This window comes from Paramisgurnus dabryanus, chromosome 5 (assembly GCF_030506205.2).
Source record: "Paramisgurnus dabryanus chromosome 5, PD_genome_1.1, whole genome shotgun sequence".
Lineage (NCBI taxonomy): Eukaryota > Metazoa > Chordata > Actinopteri > Cypriniformes > Cobitidae > Paramisgurnus > Paramisgurnus dabryanus.
Window position 1 is genome coordinate 31,923,224 of NC_133341.1, and position 21,914 is coordinate 31,945,137.

At 38.6% G+C, this 21,914-nt stretch overlaps 1 protein-coding gene across 6 annotated transcripts in view; it reads right to left on the minus strand.

Annotated features, from left to right (window-relative positions):
• cita (citron rho-interacting serine/threonine kinase a) overlaps nt 1-21,914 on the minus strand; it is a 79,667-nt gene that overhangs the window by 14,809 nt on the left and 42,944 nt on the right. For 3 of the 6 annotated variants that reach the window (XM_065251064.1, XM_065251063.1, XM_065251069.2), the window contains 20 exons: nt 21,515-21,631; nt 21,296-21,405; nt 20,972-21,146; nt 18,080-18,277; nt 17,850-17,903; nt 16,167-16,364; nt 15,863-16,056; nt 14,766-14,901; nt 14,424-14,528; nt 12,056-12,196; nt 9,613-9,720; nt 7,090-7,282; nt 5,714-5,878; nt 4,258-4,281; nt 3,368-3,505; nt 2,685-2,865; nt 2,490-2,581; nt 2,228-2,332; nt 1,722-1,891; nt 230-271 (listed from right to left, as the gene is read on the minus strand). In XM_065251064.1, the coding sequence (XP_065107136.1) occupies nt 230-271; nt 1,722-1,891; nt 2,228-2,332; nt 2,490-2,581; nt 2,685-2,865; nt 3,368-3,505; nt 4,258-4,281; nt 5,714-5,878; nt 7,090-7,282; nt 9,613-9,720; nt 12,056-12,196; nt 14,424-14,528; nt 14,766-14,901; nt 15,863-16,056; nt 16,167-16,364; nt 17,850-17,903; nt 18,080-18,277; nt 20,972-21,146; nt 21,296-21,405; nt 21,515-21,631 (2,646 nt within the window). The remainder of the gene's footprint in view (nt 1-229; nt 272-1,721; nt 1,892-2,227; nt 2,333-2,489; nt 2,582-2,684; nt 2,866-3,367; nt 3,506-4,257; nt 4,282-5,713; nt 5,879-7,089; nt 7,283-9,612; nt 9,721-12,055; nt 12,197-14,423; nt 14,529-14,765; nt 14,902-15,862; nt 16,057-16,166; nt 16,365-17,849; nt 17,904-18,079; nt 18,278-20,971; nt 21,147-21,295; nt 21,406-21,514; nt 21,632-21,914) is intronic. The other 3 variants (XM_065251065.1, XM_065251066.1, XM_065251068.1) reach the window with 3 other exon arrangements.

The following is a 21,914-nucleotide window of genomic DNA, read 5'->3' on the forward strand; positions in this document are numbered from 1 at the left end:
CAGCATAACATTCAGATACACTGTTTTCTGGAGCTCAGGGATGAAGACATGACCTCATGGTCTGATGATGATGCAAGCAAAAGGCACACCATACATGAGGAAGAACCTGCATGCTTACACACACACAACAGTAAATATGGTTTTTGTGTATGTGTTGCTGTCTCTTTGAGCGTTGAAGGACCCAAGCAACAAACACAATGACACATCAGCACACCTGGGATGTCATTACCTGAACCATGGGTGAGAGATTCTTCTGTCTTTTTGCACCTGCCTACAGTATTCACAACACAACACACACTTGTAATGAAACAATGAAACCAGATAACTACTGTCTGCAAACAGTAACGTTACGGTGAGGTATATGATTTCATTATGAACTGAAGAGCATCATTTTGGGCTGGCACTATCTGTTTGTGAAACCTGTAAAAACTTTGCAGTTTGATTTGAAGATGCTAATGCACAAAAATGACAGACTCCGTTTTAAATGATGTACTGCATCTGTGGCACGGCTTCAATCATTACGGTTTGTTACTCAGTTTGTAAAAACAAAAAATATGTAACGGTTACAGTAAAGCAGGATTTAAAAGCAGAATTGTTTAACTAGTATTTGTGTTTTTTAATATGAAATCTGAATCTAGATTTTCCTAGTAGGAACCATGATTGGCAAAAAGGTTGCACATTACATGAACTGATCCAACAAAAGACAAACAACAACCCCATTCACACAGACCTTTGGTCCCAGAAAATACCCGTAAAAATGCCAGACAAGCGTCTGTGTGAACACAAACTCGTCCCGTTAATCTTCTGGGATCGTTGCCGGAAAGAGGACCTAGTCAGATATACGGAAAACCCTCTGTGTGAACAAGAAGCCGAAACAATGCCGTAATGGGCGTGTCGAAGTGAGGACGCGCGCGTCATCATCACAACACAAGTTATGGTTCAGCTCCTTACAACGAGAGATAACATGCATATAAACATTCACACGAGAAATGTTGCAAACTAGATTGAAGCAGTTATCAGGAAATGATAAATGAAAGACGCATAAACAATGACGCGCGTGCCGTAGTGAGGACACGTGTGTCATGGCAACATGAAGTTGGTTCAACTCTTAAAAATGAGGGATTTACAACATTCACGATGAGAAATGTCCGCAAACTGGACTGAAGTAGATATCAGGTAAGTTAGCTCGTTACTTACTGCGTTGAAACGGAGATCATTCAGCAGCATAAAAGAATATCGCGTCACGTGCTCATATGAGCTATAATAAACGAAAATACCCGCGCGTCATCCCAACAATAAATATCGTTCAGCTCCTCAAAATGCGGGTTTTAAATTCATATAAACAATCACGATGAGAAATTTCTGAAAACTGTTTTAAAGCAGAGATCAGTGAGCTCGCAAAATATGCATTCTGAAGCTGAGATCATTCACCAGCATAGAACTGTGCGTTCACGCGCTCCTTTGTAGTCTTATCATAAACAAAAATGCACGCGAGTTGTTTCTGGAGAGAGAAATAATAAATAATATGCAAACTTCAGACGCTGCGTAGAAGAGAGGGCGGGACTTTCAACAGGTCACGTGTCTTTCCGGGACCATCAGATGCCGGGTAATCATGTCAGTGTGAATGAACACAAAATCTAACGATTCCGGAAAAATCCAGGATGCCTTATCCTTGTATTTTACGGAATGTCTGTGTGAAAAGGGCTAAACTCTAAACTTACAGCATCTGATTCTGTTTTCTCACGAGATCCTCTGCTGCCCGCGATCACTGACTCCAGAACAGCCACCCAGCGCTGCTTATCAGGAAAACTGGGAGCCATGAAGTAGAGAGACTGACCCGGCCAGCATGTGGTGTGAGGATGAGACTCCAGTTTCAGTACATATGGGATATCTGCACATAACACAAGTACACACATTTATCAGCGTCATACCAGTGACCTGTACTGTAATGTTCATGAGTGTGCACTTCAGGTTTAGGTATTTTCAAGGCTGGAAACTTTCCATGAAACTTAACGGGGAAAAACTGGGAATTTAAAAAGAAAATACAGAGATATTGATCATTTATTAATGCTCATCCCAAAATTACAGAGATGTGAATTCCGGTAAGTATCGTCCAGCCCGGGTGGCCAAGTGGAGTGGCCTACTGTACCGAAAAGAGATTTTGTTAACCCTATACCTGAAATATAACATTTAGTTCTGACTCCAAAACCATTTATGCATTCCTGACCTGATTTAGCCGTGTTGATGAGCTCAGAAGCGCCAACAGCTCCGTGTACGGTCACATCACCATCTGGCAAACACAACTCAAACTCTTCCTGCGGCTTCACAGCATCTGAAGAATACATGACAAGATTAAATGACCAATTTATGGACTTGAGCAGCACGTGAGTTGAATCATGTCATATTAACACAAACACAAAGAACTGAACATCCACCTACTTCACAAAACCATCTACCATTTGTACACACACAAAGAAACACGCACACACCTTCTGTGAGTTCAGACTCATAGATTGACACTTTAGTTCCATCCAGCACCACATATTTCCTCTCCCAGCCCTGCTGTCCTCTTTTCCCGTTCCTGCAGAACAAAAACACACAATGGTCACATAAACGCATTCAGTTTAATATATATTTATATTAGTAACATATTTACTGCATATGCTGGAATTAATATGATTCACCTGGGCTGTTTCATCCAGCCCTCCAGACGCACGTGACCCGACGCTTCTTTAACCTGCAGGGCGGGTGAGCTGCTCTTATCCCTACACAAAGCCTCAGTGAAATGCGTAGCATACTCGGCTGGAAGACCGCAAGTCGCAGGGAGACACGGCGAGCACTTGGGATGACAGAGAGTACGGCATTCTGAAAGAGACAGAGAGAGAGAAGAAATGAAAAAGATGACCTTTTGATACACATTTTACTACAACTAAAAGCATACAGCTGTCAAACGATTAATCACGATTAATCGCATACAAAATAAAGGTTCGTGTTTGCATAATTTATGTGTGTGTACGGGGTGATGACACTCGCCTTTGGTGTGAGGGACCGGGTTCGAATCCGCTGTGACACACCATTGTGTCCCTGAGCAAGACACTTAACCCCTAGTTGCTCCAGAGGCGTGCGACCTCTGACATATATAGCAATTGTAAGTCGCTTTGGATAAAAGCGTTAGTAAAATGAATTATTAAAAGTGTACTGTGTTTAATTATTATGCATATATATGTAATAATTACACACAGTAGTACACAGACATTGATTATGCAAACACAAACTATTTATTTTGTATGCGATTAATCGTGATTAATCGTTTGACAACTTCGCATTTAACAGTGATCAAATGTGTGATTTTTGTCGATATATTTACCCAGGCATGTGGCAGCTTGCCGGCCGAAATGTACGGTGTCCAGACAGACAGCACATTTTGCCGCCCTCATATTCAAGCCCACCGTGAAGCGATGAGGAATGTTGTGATGCATCCGCTCCTTTACGCGCCGTCCGTACTCTACCCCACCACATACAGACACAGACGGACAGAAAGATTATTATTATTATTTAGCTTTAGTTTCTGTGTCTGTGTAAACGAGCATGGAGAAGCGGCAGCGTTTACAGGCCTCAGAAATCTTAAATCTCATTCATGTCCAGCAGCAACACGCTTGCGTGTCCATCTTTATCTCAGCAAACAAACAAGCCGGACAGTCGAGAGAAACGACTGTTGACATGCAGCGATCCGTGCGCCTTCAGACCGAATGAAAGAAAAACAACAAAAACTAAAACATGGTAAAGCACAAATCCTCAGTCTGCTTATGAAAGCTGGTGCGGTGAAACCACATGCTAAAAAAACATTCAGAAACTCGACCAGCAAACCAGAGAGAGAGAGAGAGAGAGAGAGAAAGGGCTGATGGGTTTTTATTTTACTCCCCCAACACAATTATATTTTATATATGTGCCAAAATATAATACCAGGTTAAAGGTTTGTTCATTTTCTTTACAGGTACAATGTTCCTACAGAAGCCATGTCATACAAGTATGTTTTGTGGTTCCATGGTTCTCAGGATTACAAAACCTCTCGATTTCTTTCTTAAGAAGAGAAGACAACAGTCTATCACTGAGGAGATCTCATTGAGATCTTATGTACTATGAGTAGAGATAAACCCCATCAGTGAACAATCCTGAGAGCAGTTTAACTCCTCAGATCTCAGATCAGAACAAAAGCGAGAGATAGAGAGAGATGGTGTGAGAGAGACAGAAACTTACTTTCAAATGTGACTCTCCTCTTCTCTGGAATAAATACAAGAGAAAATCTCTCAGATTTAACCAAGCAGGATGCAGTGCAAGAAAGATTGATGGACCAAACACAGATACAGAGAAAGACAGAGACAGACACAAGGAGCGAGACGCACACCCCTCACAGAATATAGCAAAACTTTACACCAGGATGAAAAACTACGGCTTTATTCATCAATAAACTGATCTACAGATGAAAGGAGCTTTAATGGCATCATTACCTGGGTCACAGTAACATACTGATACCCTGAACCAATGTATGTAATAAAAAAACATCATCCCAGCTTTCAGAATCTGAAACGAGGAACATATTTCTCCCCGAGAAATTGTAACATACTAGGGCTGTCAATCGATTAAAATATTTAATCTAGATTAATCACATGATTAATCGAAAGTTATTCACATATTTTTATCTGTTTTATATTTACCTCAATTTAACACTTTTCAAGATGGCGTGCGGTGGACAAATATGGATGCTTTATGCAAATGTATGTTTATTATTTGTTAAAGATTTTTTAAAGTTCAATTGCAAAATCACTGCATCCATACCTTAAGATCACCGGTGAAACTAATACATTTGGCACACACAAAGTCAAAAATAAACTTTTTTCTTTCTTTTGGTGTTTGATTGACATGTAACGCAAGGATCTATGTTGCACATCAGATATTTTTCCTCAACAGTTAATCAGACATTTACTTAAGACAAAACAGATTATATCTGTGTTTAAATTGTAATTCTGTCTATGTGTGCATATATCAGGGGTTGCGCGTCTGTGTGCATGCTTCAGATCTGTCAGTTGTTTTCGAGTTTTATCTCTCTTAATAATTATTTTAACATCAAGCAAGTCCTGCACTTTATTTTCTAATTCTTAGTTTTAAAACCGAAACCAAAATCTCAGACATGCAAGTGGATTGACACGCATCCATTGTATTAGTTAAGCATTTAGGACGGTACACATTTACTGTCTAAGGCTGCGTCTCAATTTATCCAACAAGGGTCTAGGCCAAATATGTTGCATTAATCTCACGTTAATAAAATTAGTGTCGTTAAAAATCATTTACGTTAATGCGTTATTAACAAATTCATTTTGACAGCCCTAATTGTAACATTATTTTTATGAGGTCCACACATTATATCCCTAATTCTTCTCATGACTATAATGCATCTACATTTTTATATTGCTACTTGTACGTTTTATGTCATTTATTTTTTGTCATTTCATACAGTGATTTTTACTCCGTTATAGTTATAGGCAAAAAAAAAGATTTGGCCATAACATATAAATACTCCATTGCAACAAATGAATCATTGAGGTTGGGGTTACTCACTACCCATGAAAATAATGTCAAAAGGCATTTGAAATAAAATGCCTATATAAACCTATTGCCTATCGCAGTGTTCTTGACATCCGATTACGATACTGACCCTCTGGTGTGGAGTTCTCTTTGCGCCGGGCCGAGCTGGAGGGATTCAACAAACTGCTGGGATTGGGCTGTCGCTCTGGAGATTTCACGATGGCCGACATGAGGATCTGCTGACGGGCCGCTGGCATGGACGGAGGCACATGCTCCTGAGCTTTAAAATGAGCCGCTGAGACCAAGACAAACAGAGAATCACAATTAATTTACATTATCTTATTAAAGGCCACATATATGCCCATTATTACAAGATGAATTATAAGTGTGCCTAGAATGTGTCTGTACAGTTTCAGTTTAAAATACCTCACAAACAATTTGTTATAGCATGTCTAAAATGTCCCTATTTGGGTTGGAGCAAAAGTTTTCATGCGTGTATCTTTAAATGCAAATGAGTTTCAGCTCCTTACTCCCCTACCAAGAGACAGTGAGCGCTTTCTTGATTCCTGTGAATATAGTCTGCGATAATAGTATATTCAGCTGCATTTTTAGCTTTACAACGTGCTAACAATCACATTTAGAAAAGCTTTTGGGTAAAATTAACCACTCAGTCGGTGGACGTGGGCAGGGCTGTTTTTGTGATGTCACATTAACAAGAAAATTACATGTCTAATGAGACTGCTATGGTTTAATGCGTATAAAAAAAATAGAGGGTTTTTTTTCATTGTAGGGTTGTTGTGTTCACACATTGCCAACACACATTTATGTTCATGAACACTTTGTAAAAGTGGATTTTGTATAATAGGTGCCCTTTAACACTTTCAATTAAGAGAAATAGCTTCTCTGCCAATGACGAGTTTTTACAGCAATCCATATTTCCACTATTATTCACTAGATGGCACTCTTTCCCAACTTATACAACCCGGAAGCAACCTAACCTAACCTCCTAACCTTACGTCAAACAGTTTAAACTCAGTGTAGGTTTTGATCATCATTCTGAATCTGATCTCTATACAAATCCTTCACAAAAACGCAATTATCTCAGCTTTTTGCTTAAAATTTGGTATTTTTTAAGACACATACCCATATTTGAGAGGTGATAAAAGAGAGCAAATGAAGATAGATGAAATGTTTTTTTTTATTGTTTGAAAGCAGAGGGTCTGTTCTTTTATTTGATATATTGTGTGTTTATATATTTAAAGAATAACATTTTCTGGAAGGCATTACATTTTTGTGAAAATCATAAAAAAAATGTGTCGCTGGCTGGCAACTTTTTTTTAAACGCTGGGGGGAAGAGTTAAAACCAAACGTACATAACACAAGATCCGAAATTTCTTAATTGGATCTATTAAGGTGCTTCTCTGTCCGATTATGCCAGTAATCCAATTACAAATGTTGGTTGCTTGTAAACGTAGCTAGTGAGACACAGGAGCTTATGTTTCTCACCTTCTTCTCGAAGTGTGCGCAGCTCGATTCTCATCTTTTGTAAAGCTTCTTCCAGCTCCGAGCAGCGAGATCTCTCTTTCTCAAGAGCTACTTTCATATCACTGTACTGTAACGGTACGGCAGACTGAGCCGCCGCGGCTGTGGCCCCGTTAGCTGTGACGCCAACCTCCTCACGTCGACGGCCGAATATTCCCTGTTACAGAGTGACATTAATACAGATGATCGGTACAGAACAATGTCTGCATCTCTACACAAAGGCAGAAGGGTTGAAAATGTGTCCGAAAGTGTAGGATCATACAAACCAAATTCAACAATACGCAACATATATTTTAAAGTGCACCTATTTCATTGCCAAAAAAACGTTATTTTGTGAATTTGGTTTAATACAATGTGTTCGCGTGCTTTATGGTTAAACAAAAACCTTATTTTCGACATACCGTACATTTTTGTAACTCCAGATTTAACTTCCTGAAACGCACAGATTTGAAAAGTGCAGTGTGATTGGCCTGAATACCTCTGACATCAGCCGGAAATTCTATTAAATTCAATTTTATTTATATAGCGCTTTTCACAATAAGTAATTGCATCAAAGCAGCTTTACATTAGTTGAAGCAAAGAAAAGCACAGAAAATCGATGGATAGCACAACATAATACACGATAGCAAAGCAGGTAAATTTGCTGCGGCTATGAATCAACATTATAAGCTAGCGTATTACTAATGTAACGTATAGGCGAGGGTGCTAAGTTAAGCCCAAGAAGGCTGCCTCCCAGGGTTGAAAAACCCCCTAGGAGAAAAAAACCCAGACTTTTTGCCGGGGAAGTAAAAAAGTCCTAGGAGGGAAAAACCCTTGGGAGATATATATATTTATATATACATTGAAACGGATAAGGTGATTAAGCAGAGATTAAGCGGAGTTCCGCCGGTGGTCGTTGGTCAGCCATCAGCTGGGCATCACGTTGAAGGACAGTCAGTGGATCAGGGGTGTGCCGACTTTCACATTTACCAGAACTGGGTCTGTTTGACTCATTGTCCTTGGGGTCGAGGACGAGACACGGAGAGAGAAAAAAAATTTGACGCTCCTTACCATGTTTGAAAGATTCGCTCACAATGCAATGCTAACAGGAGTTAATTTACAGGCTATGAGTCAGAAGCAGGAGGAATTATGATAATGTCGGTCTTCTCTACATCACCAATCCCAGGAAGTAAACTGTTGCCTACAATCCGTGTGTTTGTTTTAGTCCAAGAAAAAAGATTTACGTTGGAGACGTTAACTCGCGATTGGGGTTTGTACCTTATGCATATCGTTAACATGTACTAATACACACTTACACACCAAAGGAAATGAAAAATAATGAATCAGACCATTGGTGCTCTTTAAAGGACAAGTTCGGTATTTTAGACTTAAAGCCCTGTTTTCAGATTGTTTATGGTGAAATAGAATGGTTTTGACTGAAATTTCGACATTTTCGGCTGCCCTGAGAATTTTCGCGTGTTTGTGTTTCAGCTCAGACCTCTACAATGGGTTTAATGGTGCACTGGAACAATCCTTCCTAAAATACATTAAACTTTCGTTTACAAAGACGTGAAACTCACCGAGTGGTCAGGGGTGTTCACTGGAATGCTCACACAAAAATCGCTCCAAAATACGCATTCCAACAGGTTTTATCGTAGTTTTTACCAACTCCATTAACATGTATAAGATGTGCTGTGAGGTACGGTATTACTCCGCACCGGGAACTTTGTTTCTATTCTTGCAATTGGCAAAGGCGGATTAGCGCCACCACCTGGGCTGGAGTGTCTATTATTCAAGCTCTAAGTGGAAGAATGAACGGGTGTGAGGCGTTTGGGAAAATAGGTCCACAAGTTAACAACGAATGTTAAAACAGCTGTTGGAAAGCATCTTTTGCAGCGATTTTTGTGTGAGCATATCAGTGAACACCCCTGACCACTCGGTGAGTTTCACGTCTTTGTAAACGAAAGTTTAATGCATTTTAGGAAGGATTGTTCCAGTGCACCATTAAACCCATTGTAGAGGTGTGAGGTGAAACACAAACACGCGAAAATTCTCAGGACAGCCGCAAATGTCGAAATTTCAGTCAAAACCGTTCTATTTCACCATAAACAATCTGAAAACAGGGCTTTAAGTCTAAAATACCGAACTTGTCCTTTAAATATAATCAGACTTTGACATCACAGTGTTTGTGAGCTTTTGACTAACTTTTAATTGCATTTAATTCCATCATATTTAACAGGATAGTAATAATAATCTACTGTAGATCTGATCTGCTGTCCATAAGAAAAAATATCAAACATAGACATAAAACCAGAATCATTAATTCTAGACTCCCCGCTGTTCTGAGTGAAGACGAAGCAAACATTAATTTCACACTATAATGAGATCTGATGAATGAGCTTCACGCCGAGACACCCAGAGGAAAAACTTTCACTGTAATGGGCTTGTTAACGTAAACGGTTTATGTCAGTCTCTCTCTCTCTCTCTCTCTCTCTCTCTCTCTCTCACCTTCTTCTTCTTGGTGGGCTGATCCATCTTGGCCTGCAGGAAGTCTATGAGTTTAGTTTGCTGAGAGATGGTTCCTTCCATTTTCACCTTCTCATGAGAGTACACAGCCTGAAAAGAGACGAGACAAAGATGAGAGACCATAGGGTGATGATGATGATGTCATTATTTACTGACAGATCAAATAACCAAAAACTGTTCACTAAGAAAATATTTTAAGAAGATATTTTAGGGACCAACACTTATTTACTAAAACATAACCTTGCACATCTTTGGGTTTTTGGAACAGCCCATTATTTTACTTTTATATTAGGGATGCACAATATTATTAGAAAGGCACATCAATATAACAGGGCAATATTGGCTTGTAAATCAATTATTGTCAGTGACCAGATATGGAAAATAACAGCGATATGATATGCCGATTATGTGACACTGGACTATTGGGATATTAAGTAAAGATCATGTTCCATAAAGATATTTTATACAGTACTGTGCAAAAGTCTTAGGCCACCACCACCACCAACCTTGTTGTTTTAGAAGTTTAATGTCCATCCATATTTTTTCACTCTTTTTTACAAACAGAAAATACAGGAAATATGTAAAAAAAAAAAGGGATTAGATTAAACCAGGACTAGGCCTTAGTTTAATAAGGAAATAGTTTTTACAAACATGCCTTACTAAAAACATTACTTGTTTGCATTTTGGGGCAAAACAAAGCACACTGATGTATTTCAATATACGTCAGTGCAAGTTGTTTTCAGTTTGGACAGCTCTTACATTTATTTTAGTCTAGGACTAAACTTTAGTCTAATACTTTAGTCTAATCCCTGTCGGGGAAACCGCCCATAAATGTCTTCTTTAGGCATCATCAGTGTTTAGTGTGACCTCTCTTGGCACTAAACACATCTTGAGCGTTTTTGAGCAGAATGAAGTAAAAAGACTACAGGTATTTTCTTTAAAATTAGAAATTAGGATTTAATTTTATTTAGGTTTAAGAGATCCTGCAGTTTCCTAATATTGCTCAAGTGAAAGGGGAGTTTATCCTTAAAACTTGACACATCAGTTTACATTTTTAATTTTTTTTTAATACTATATACACATTTCCTGTATTTTCTAAATGTATGGAGGGTATGCACTTGACGTCACTTTCGTTAAAAGTGACTGCCGTTACGGCCACTGAGTGGCAAAAAGTTTGAGCGACAGCATTTCCATAGCATGAAAAACGCGTCTAAAATTGAAAAAGTAGTTGTGTGACAGCGACAGTTTAAAAAAAAAAACACTCAAAAGATAAGAAAATCAATAGCAGTAGGCATATGTCAGGTACGTAAAATTTTGTGATAAAAATACACCAATGAATACTAGAGCCTAATGATTAGTCACGACTATACATATAATTTATGTATTTGCATACTTTTATTTGCAGAATAAAAGTTTTTGTTTACATAATTATCATACACAGTACATCAACAAATATTATGTATATATACAGTATAAATACAAACACATGTATGTATATTTTTAAGCAAAAATATATTAATATTTTTTTTATTTATATATGATATAAATTATATGTAAATATACTGTAAATATATTAATTTTTTTATTTATTATTAGTAATATTATTTTTTTTACACCAAATATTGTCCTATCCTAATAAACCATACATCAATTGAAAGTTTATTTATTACTTTTAGTTAAAAAATTGACCCTTATGACTGGTTTTGTGGTCGAGGGTCACATATAAAGATGTGTTGATTATGCACATCAGCTCGCACGCTATCGGCTAAAATTTGTTAAAAAATATCAGTATAAAAAATGTCTATAGCGTGCAGCACATTTCTTTTTTTTTGTATATTAACCTCCTAAGACCCGATCTTTGGTTTGTATTTTTTTCAGATTTCATCCAGCTATTTGGGGTTAGGAAGAACCAATAAATATAATAACCAAATATTTTTCATTGAACATCAAGCAGTGTAATTGTCCACGTTTGTGTCCCAGTTACACAGAATTAAATATTATGGTGCAATAACAAAAAATGTGATGTCCATGTATATGGACATCCAGGTCTTAGGAGGTTAAAAATAAAAGTAAAAAAATTTTTTTAACGCTTAACAATTCAGAAATGTGGCCCATTATAATTAGTAAGACTGCTGTTTTATTTTGCCTTTGATGACTGATGTTGATGAAAAGTCCCTCACTTTAATAAAAGAGAGCGTTTTACTGTGGTACATGCTGAGTTCAGCATCAAACGTTTTTAGTTCATCCTTTCTCTCTTTGTGTGTGTGATGGTTTTTGAGGCAGTGTGAATATCATCTCATTAATCATGTGTGCTGAGTCAATGAGAGCTGTCAGTGTGTAATTATAAGGTTGGGGATATTTATAAACCTTTATTCATATACTCAAGACAGAGTCACTGAGCTCAGCTGAAGATCTGTATATGTACCTGTATGTTCTCTAGCTGATACTCCAGGTCGGTTCTCTCAGTTTTAAGCAGATCTGTCTGGTCCAGTGCATCCTGAAGGCCCTGTGTCAGTCTGAAGATGTGTGTTTTCTGTAGATCCATCTGCTGCTGAAGTTTACCTTGCTGAAATAAACACGCACATACACAAGGGTCGTTTTAAAAGCGTTATTTATCAGGCAAAGTACATTGGGCAGCTCTGGACAGATTAGTGTTTACATCTGTAATTGACAAGATTGCTGCTAACAATTTTAATCATTCAAGTTAATCCTGTGGAAAATTCCTATAAAAATGTAAAGTTAAAGAAATAGTGAATGAATCAACAAAACATTAATGGGGCCAAAGAACGCGTTGAATGTTAAATTGTTCTCTGATATCTATATAGAAGGTCTGTGGCTTTATTAAGTTTAAAAATTATCCAGAGATGGTTTTAAATATCAATTTACAACCCTAGGATTTGCCCTTATGCTGTGTTCACACCAAACACGAATAGAGCGTCTGGCACAAATGATTTCAATGTTAAGTCAAATGTAAAGACGTGTTTATGCGGTCTCGCGACGCGAATGAAGCAAATTAATGCAAATTGATGCAGGAATGAAGCAAATTTGCGTCTGACCCCCGAGTTAAAAAAAATTAACTTTGCCATCAATTCGTGATGCGTTAACCAATCAGGAGCTTGCTGGCTAGTGGTGGCAGGCCCGTCCAGGGTCACTCTTGCCCCTACTACAAGAATCGGAACTCGCTTCAGATGCGCGTCAATTTAGCTTCAAACGCTTGCTTTTTACGCATGTCTATTTCGCTCTAGACGAACAAATGCATTCAAAATGTTCAAGCGGCAAACTAGACGCGGTAAACACGAATTTGACGCTGTATTCGCATTTGGTGTGAACGCAGCATTAGAATGAAATAGTCTATTCTTATCTTATTTGAAATGGTTATGAATAATAATGTTGAGCTCTGATTGGCTGTTTCACAGAGCAGCTCCTTCAGTAGCTCTGTGTGTGTGTGTTTGTGTAAATAGGCCTTAGGATTGAGTCTGGATCAGACAAAGATACAGATTTTGAGGAATAATCAATTGTTTGGAGATTGTTAATGGACGTTTCTAAGTAGTAAGTTTGTGTTTTTTTTTGTATGGACCTGCAAAACGTAACTGTAACGTTAATAGTAGAACTTCAGCCTAAATGCTAGCATATAGCATTAACTAGCATAGTTTGGCTAACTCAGCAGTCACAACTTTTTAACATTGTAACAACCAGTGTTGGGGGTAACGCATTACAAGTAATCTGCATTACGTAATAATATAACTTTTCTGAAGTGACGAGTGCGCATGCGCTCCTGAGCGACAACAGTTTGTGTCAGAAACGGAGATGGCTGGCTAGAGCTTGAAATTTTTACGATGGAAATATGAAATTTTTTTATGACTTCTCCGTCATAAAAAACACCTGAAAAAAGATCAAGCCTCAGCCAAGTTAGAAAAAGTGACGCAAAAGTAACTTAAAAGTAACGTAAGTATTACCTTCCATGAAAATTAAATAAGTAACACAATTAGTTACTTTTATGGGTAGTAACTTAATATTGTAATGCATTACTTTAAAAAAGTAACTTTCTCCAACACTAGTAACAACATTGTACGTAATTTAATATTGTGGGCGTACATCACGACTGTAACGTCACAGTCAGTGTTTTGTTGAAAGCACGAGGTTTACATAAGAAGTTACCATGCTCGTATTATTCATCTATGCCTAGATAATAATACAGTTTTACATTCTACGGCACCTTTAACAAGTCAAATAAATACTTATTTTAAGTCCAAAAGTTTATGTTTAATTTCCCTTTTTCTTTTTGGCATTACAAATATATCACACCCACCAATAAGAATTTTAAACTTCTAATTTCACAATTAGCAATTTCTATGGAAAGTCAAGTGCATGATTTTTGAAAAACGCTTTGGAAAATGGAGTCGGGCCAAGTACCAAAACACACTTGTAGCCAATCAGCAGTAAGGGGCGTGTCTACTAACCGACATCGTTGCCTGAGTTGCGTATGTGTGGGGCGGGTCTATTAAAAAAAGATCCAGATTCTATTGGGGTAGGGGCGTGTATGTTTAGGTGATTTCAAATGTCAACATTGGCTTTCAGAGATCATGCACTCCGCCTTTAAGGTGGATTGTGGGATTGATGGTAGCGAAGGAAAGAGACTCACAGCACATGCCTTGTATTGTAAAAATGAACACTATACATCTATGAACACAACCGGTCATTTAAGGAGGAAATTAGCATTCATTTTGACAAATGAATGGACAGTTATATGTACTCATTACAGTTCATGTCCACTGTTTGTGTTGGTGTCATACCTCCTCCATAAGTCTTTGTTTGAGTTCTCTCTCAGTCTCTAGTTTCTGCTGAAGACTCCGTGCGTTCATCTCCAGCATGGCATGTTTCTTCTCCAGATCATTCAGCTAAAAACACAACACAGAAGAGTTAAACAGAAGATAGATCCGGACGAACAGAAGGATCGTATTTTTCATAATGCTCCGGAAATAACCAGCGACGTGTGATTGGTCGTCTCAATGTTTCATTAATCTCCATCAAGCTGTAGCAGTTAATCATGGCTTATTAAAATCCCATATTGATATGAATATTAATATACAGAAAGACAAACTTTGTGTGTGTGTGTGTGCTAGAGACAAACTCACAGTATCAGACAAGCTTTCGGCTTTAAGTCTCTGCTCTTTAAGTGCCTGCTGTAAAGCCACAATTTCAGCCTTGTGTTCCCGCACGGCCAATTCCACGGCCTGCCGAGACTCTGTGCTACGCTGATCCGCCCGTAACCTGCAATGATAATGACTTTAATTTTATCTGTGTTGAGTCTGAGAGGGTTTGTGAAATTGTGAAAGACTTTGAAATTGAAAAGTTTATTTAAAAGCAACTTGAAAAATTATATATTTTCAAACACTGTAACGTTAAATGCCCAACAATAAGAAAATAAATACTTCACTTTGTGTTTTGTGTCTCACTAGCTGTGTTTCCATCACCATGATTTTATGCACATTTTGAAGTATCGCATAATAAATGAGTGATGGAAACGGCAAAAAATTCGCTAAAGTTTTTATGCTCGCTTGAGGTGGATTTTAAAGGAACAGTATGTAGGATTGTGGCCAAAACTGGTATTGCAATCACAAAACATGTGGCTAAAACTGGTACTGCAATCACACAGCTTGTGGCCACTACACAAAACGACAACATAAGCATCAGTTGAGGGCTGCAACTCCACTTTTTCAATGATGATATCCTGGTTATACCACTGTTGTCAGTGATATAAGTATTTGAAATGAAAATGATTTCTTAATGTCTAGTGACATTTCAGGGCCATTTAATGATTAATTTATATAAATTTCTTACATACTGTTCCTTTAACTTATGCGAAAAAGAGTAAATGCAAATAATGGGAGATGGAAACACATTTGCCAAATAAATTCTGAGATAGTGAACATTAAACCCAAGTCGTTGTAATGCCCTTGTTGCTGGTGCCTGCATCAAAATTGCTGTATTCCTTCTTCTGTGCACAGCATTTACAAGCTGCACTGTTAGTAAATGTATAACTTGCCCAATTGTAACTAAACGCAGTCCTAGCTCCATTTTCTAAGCGCACCTTGTTTTATTTAGTGTAGTTGACCAATATCACCATCATTTGCTCAAACAACCTAATGGAAATGCACTTACTTGGCATTTCTTTGTTTTTCTTTTTTTAAGATTTGCTTAGCGTTTGGATGGACTTAAGTCTCTGTCTTACCGGTTTTGCTTTTCGTTGTCCAGCAGTCTCTGCATGTCTCGGGTTCTGCGCTCTGCTTGGTTCTTCTCGTCCTCCAGAGCAGATCTCCAGTTCTCCCATTGCCTTTCTTTTTCCAGGAGTTCATCATTTAGACTCTCCAGTTCCACCACCTGCTCTTCCAGCATACTGCATGTGGTCTTCAAAGTCTCTATGTTCTGCAACGGACCGGCACATACACTAATATAAAGAGACTGGACTTTTGATCTAGACAATCCTTGTGGTCCAAGTTTTGCGTACTAGTGTGTGTATCCGTGTGCTTATGTACCTGTTTTTGGTTGTTGAGGTGCATCTCTCTGTCAGCGACCTCACGGCGCAGGCGGTCCACATCTTGATCGAGCTGTATCCGTTCCTCGTTCTCCACCGTCATCTCGTCCAGTTGTTTGGATAGGTAGAAGTTCTGTCGGTTCAGCTCGGCGTTCTCTTGGGTCAGCTGGGTCAACTGCTCCTCCAGGTCTGTGATTACCTGCCATCATCATCATCATTCAATTCCATCATTCTTATTCACAAAATCATCCACATCCTAATCATTATCATCCATATTTGGCTGATCACTCATCATACGCTTATTATTTTCATTAGCATCCAATTTACCACAATCACTTCTCTGTTACCTAACCACTGAGATATTCCAGATTCAACAACACTGGAGTCAAGTTAATCAATAGAAATATCAACATCAAATTATTTTTGGTAAAAAAAATATAGTTTATAGATTTAGATGGAATATAGATGAAGGCATTACTATGATGTCACATCTAAGGGCAAAGGGTTTAAGACTGTCAACCAATCACCTTTCTTGTTTCAGCTCTACAGGGTTCCCACACCTTAGTGAACTTCAAATTCAAGGACCTTTCAAGGACTTTCCAGGTCCAATACCCTCAAATTCAAGGACTAAATGTGGGGACACATTTAAAGTGAGAGCAAGGTTACATCGTGTTACCTTTTAAGATACACTGTTCAAGGGGGAACTTGCGCTGCGTCACTGCGGTGACACTTTGGGGACGCCTCCAGGGGTGAGTGCGTCTGAATGTGTATATCAAATTCAACCAATGGTGAGGCTTAACGACAAAGACAGGGTGACGCGGGCGCCAAGAAGTATATCGCTATCTAAAATATTGCCAAAGATGACGTTACAAGGACGCAGGAAGTATGGCAAGGGAGACGCAGCGTCTCGTTCCCTTCTCAGGGAACAACAGTTACATACGTAACCCGAGATGTTTTCATGTGTCAAACTAAACTATGCAAAAAAGCATTTTGGTATGAATCAACATTCGCATACAGAAGATATAAGCATTTAAAGCGAACAGTTTAGAAAAGTCTAGAATTTTAATGATATTATCCTACACTACACAGGGAATAATATGGATTTTTTTTTCTTGCATAAAATAGATTCAAGCACTTTCAATGACCTGTATCTATGTATGTATATTTTCAAAAACATCCCAGGGCCTTGAATTCCACCCAGATTTACAAATTTTCAAGGATTTCAAGGACCCATGGGAACCCTGTAGATAGTAGAAGCTTTATACCAGCAAAGTAAATCTGAGTCTTCAGATGTGAATTACTGCAGGAAAGTATTAAGATAAATTACACTGCATCTAGGCTGACACTCCTGTGTCCAGAAGGGATGACTCAAGGTCTGTGGTTTAGGATAAAGGAGACATTAAAGATCTGCCCATGCTGACGGGTTGATTCTTCAGTGGGTATCGATTCTTTCACTGTCACTTACTGGCTTAAGACCAACAAAACAAAAGAGAAGACCTGTACAGATCTTTTTCCTCTTATAAGCCCCTCGTCCAATCCCTGAAGAATCGATTCCCACCTTCGAGTCATGCAAAGGTAGCACTACACTACTGCACTTCTTTTGAAATCAAAGATCTCAATCAGGATTAAAACAGCGTTAGTGCAAGGGCTTATGGGTAATATTAGTGCATAATGCTCAACTTACCGAACAGCTGTCTCTCAAAGCATCAAACTTGCGTTGAATCTCATCTCTGTGGGCCTGAACGAGTGCAACAGAAACACAATTACTGTGCGTTTGCACTTCTGAAACTTTATAAAGTCAATGTTGCTATTCTTTGAAATTTTTGATTCTTGGAACTTTGATGGACACAAAGCAAAACATCACATTATTCATAATGAACTAATTTAGGTCTGCCATCAAGTAAAGTGTCTCACTCTTAGAGCGGTGATCTCCTCCTCGGCCTCTGCGGTCGTCTCCTCCAGTTCGGTTTTGGCCTGCTGTAGTTGACTCTCTAAAGCGTGACGCGCCGCCTGCAGACTGCTGATCTGAGACTCTCGCTCCTGTAGTGACAGTGTCAGTTCAGACACCTGTCTCTTAATCTCCAGCTTCTGTTCCTCATGCTCCAGACCCATCTGAAACAGACACATACAGATCAGTAACACGGCTGTAAGTACAAACATATCACTGCTTTATATGACAAACATCTCATTATCAGTCTTTTAGAAAGAATAGGCATTTAAACTATTTGATTATATTTCTATTTTATTACTGCCTGAACATGCTCCCGTTAAAATGTTTTAGCCTGTCAGCAAATTGATCTTCCAGATGTACCAGACAACAACAAAATGCCTGAATTCCCTTTAAAACCATTAACCAAGCCTGGTGTGTCCATGGGAAGAAAAGTGGTGGTCAGATAAGACCAAAAATATCACTGCAGGCTTGTTCCCAGACAGCAGACGTCTTAGATACACACAGCAAAAAATGACTTTCTTACTTCGTTTTTTTGTCTTGTTGTCAGTAACATAAAAAAATATTTAATCATGATGTATTTACTTGATGAGCAAAAATACCTAAGAAAATATACATACAATTTAAGTGAATTTGTGCCTAAAACAAGCAAATAAAATCTGCCAATGGGGTATTTAAATGTCTTTAAATGTTTAAGAAAAATGTTCAAGATTTTTTTTATTACCCCATAGGCAGATTTATTTTTAATAAGTTCATTTTAATCATACATTTTTTTGTCTAAAAACTACTTATTTTCTTAGGTCATTTTGCTAATCAAGTAAACACATCGTGATTAAAGAATTTGTTTATATTTGTACTGAAAACAAGACAAAAATACTAAGTAAGAAAGTCATTTTTTGCTTACAAGATTATGTTGGAGAGTTGTTGACAAAATTCACAAAAAAACATTTTTTGAAACAAAGCTATTTTGCATTAGAAATCTAATTTTGAAAACTTTTGTTTGTCAAGAAAGATTTTTCAAATCTGGGTTAGTCTCATTTCTAGAATATTCGTCACATTGAAATACTGTTAAAGGTCATGCTTTAACACACTACATCGTGAAAAACATGGTTAGACTCATTTTTTCATGTTCAGGATAATTGGGAAAAGTATTTATTATCATAAGAAGATTGCACTGGTGCAGAGCAGTTTACTAGCTATTAAAATATTTGCATTTAATACAATTTCCTATTACTTTTTATTATTTTTCTAGAACTGGAATATTAGATATGAACACTGAATAAATATTTCAAGGTTTTTCATGACTGAACTAGCCTAGAAATCTAGACGCACCCTAGCGGCCGCAAAATATATTTGCTGCCAGGGTTTAGTCTAGGCACTCACAATACACTTAACCGGTCCAAAAACCAAAATTTGGTCAGGCCAATCACATCGTGTGTAGCGTCTGTGGGGCGGGCTTAACATGATGACGACAGAGCTGCAACGGTTCCTACTTGAAAACAGAGAATGGCTGCTGCTGCTGGCGAACAGCTTTCTTTTGAAGCGGCTTTGGCCGCGACTCTGGAGGACTAACCCTACAGTCACATTAGCTACAAAAGTGAACGACACCGAGCGACACGCACTCGCTTGATGGGCGTTCCTTGGCTAGTTTCCAAAAGCGGTATCAAAAGTCACTTTAGAGGTATTGTTAAGTTACAAGAACGTTGTTTTTGGATTTAAAAGTATTTATTTCTCGATAAAAGTAACAAAATATTTGAGATAAAATGCCAAACTTATCAGATATATACATAAATACACATTTTCCGCCATCTTGAATTATTTTCTCAGACTCGACCACAGACCTACGTCACGCTGCTCTTTCACACCGATTGGCAGTCGCTTTGTCGCATCGCTCAGCATTTGCATAAAATAGCCTGCTTGTCTATTTTGGCCCCGCCCTGCTCGCGCAGCGGCGAGCTCGTCGCTTGTCGCTGGCAAACGGCCACTTCCATTGAAAATGAATGGTAGCCTGTCGCTCTGTCACTGTCGCTTGTAGCTAATGTGACTGGGGGGTTAGACTTATGTTTTTCGTTGAGAGAAGAGCAAATAAACCCTACTGAAGTCCTTTTTAAGCAAGAAAGATGTGTTTGGAGTTTTGCCGACTGGTTACGGTAACTACGTCACCTTCTTCGTTGCTCTGATCCGTCATAGCGCTATCCTATTGCGTGCAGAGGCATTTTGAGGGACAACCTTATATCCCGCCCCTTGCATTGAGCCGTTTGTGTGAAGAGTTGCCAGACCTTACATCTTGATGTAGGTCTGGATAACCAGGCTATGACTGAACAGCAGTTTTGGCCGATTAAGTAGTGTATATCGGTCCTGATCTTCCATACACAGTTAATTTTAAAACCAGTCAATCTCAGTGGCGGCTCGTGACTGCTCATCCGAGGATGTGCTAATTCAAAATAAGTGTTTGGATTGTCACGTGTGTGGTCCCCTTTTCCAAAATATGTGTCCTGCGTGTCAAGAGATCCTGTGTGCATCACGTGTTTTGTCAAAATAAGTGCCTGCTGCACACGCGTCAAAACCATTTATGATAAAAGAGACGCTCACGTTCCCAAAATACACACAAGACACTCCCTTAACAGTAAACTCTGATTACGTATGAGATTATGCGAGTATCTGGCAAACGCCAGCGTCTCTTTTATCATAAATGGTTTTGACGCGTCTGCAGCAGGCACTTATTTTGGCAAGACACGTGATGCACAAAGGATCTCTCGACGCGCAGAACACATATTTTGAAATTACGAACCACACACATGACAAGCTACATGTCAAAAATAGAAGTCACCAGCCGCCACTGGTCAATCTCTTCTCACCTCTCGGAGTCTGGTCTCCAGTTCCATAATCCGACTCTTCCTGGTCTGTTCCTGCTGGCTCATCTTTTCCAGATGTTCCTCCAGTTTGGCATTCTGCGCTTCCAGTTTCCCTGCCTGTGACTCCAGATAAAACTTCTGTTGTCGTAACTCTGAGATCATCTCCTCTTGCGCTTTCCTAAGAGAGACACCAAAGGACGCTGAAGTCAAACTGTGAGCACCTGATGTTTCTTACTTTATGAATTTATTTCTCTTACTTTTTTGACTAAAGGTTAGTCAAAGACTAGCACTAACTAGCCAGAAGTTTATACTGATCTAAACTCTTACATGTTCTTCTGTGTGTAAATGCTGCTGTTGGCCGCGAGTTTATTTGCTTCTGAGAGTTCAGCGATCCTCTGCTCCAGACTCTTCATTTTATTGTCCATTGCATTGATGGTCTTCAGAGAGAAACACACAACTGTAAAGGCTGTCATTTTGTCTGACGTTGAAATACTTTCTGGTTTTCTGAACATTTGTGTAAAGTTGAGTTTGATGTGAGACACTTACAGCTTTCTGTTCACTGAGGAGTTTACATTTTTCACGAGCTTCTTCCTCATGCTGAGCTCGCTTCTGCTCCAGACTTTCTTTATCTGCCAGATCCACTTTCATCTGCGCCTCCAGAATCTAAACACACAACCACAAACAAATCATACACAGAGACACACACACACACACAAAAAAAAACATATGAAGAGCTCAGATGCAAAACCCTCTAAGTGCATCTAACACATTTTCTTGTAAATTAGATTTAGTTTGATCAGACTCTTAACAGATTCTGACAACAAAACTGGTATTTCTAAGTAACTTAGGTATTAAACAGATTTGAAGCAAAAGTATTTGATGACCATATAACACAAGCCGGGAGCATTTGGTTAATATTATTCAGTGCAGAGAATAATTGACAGCA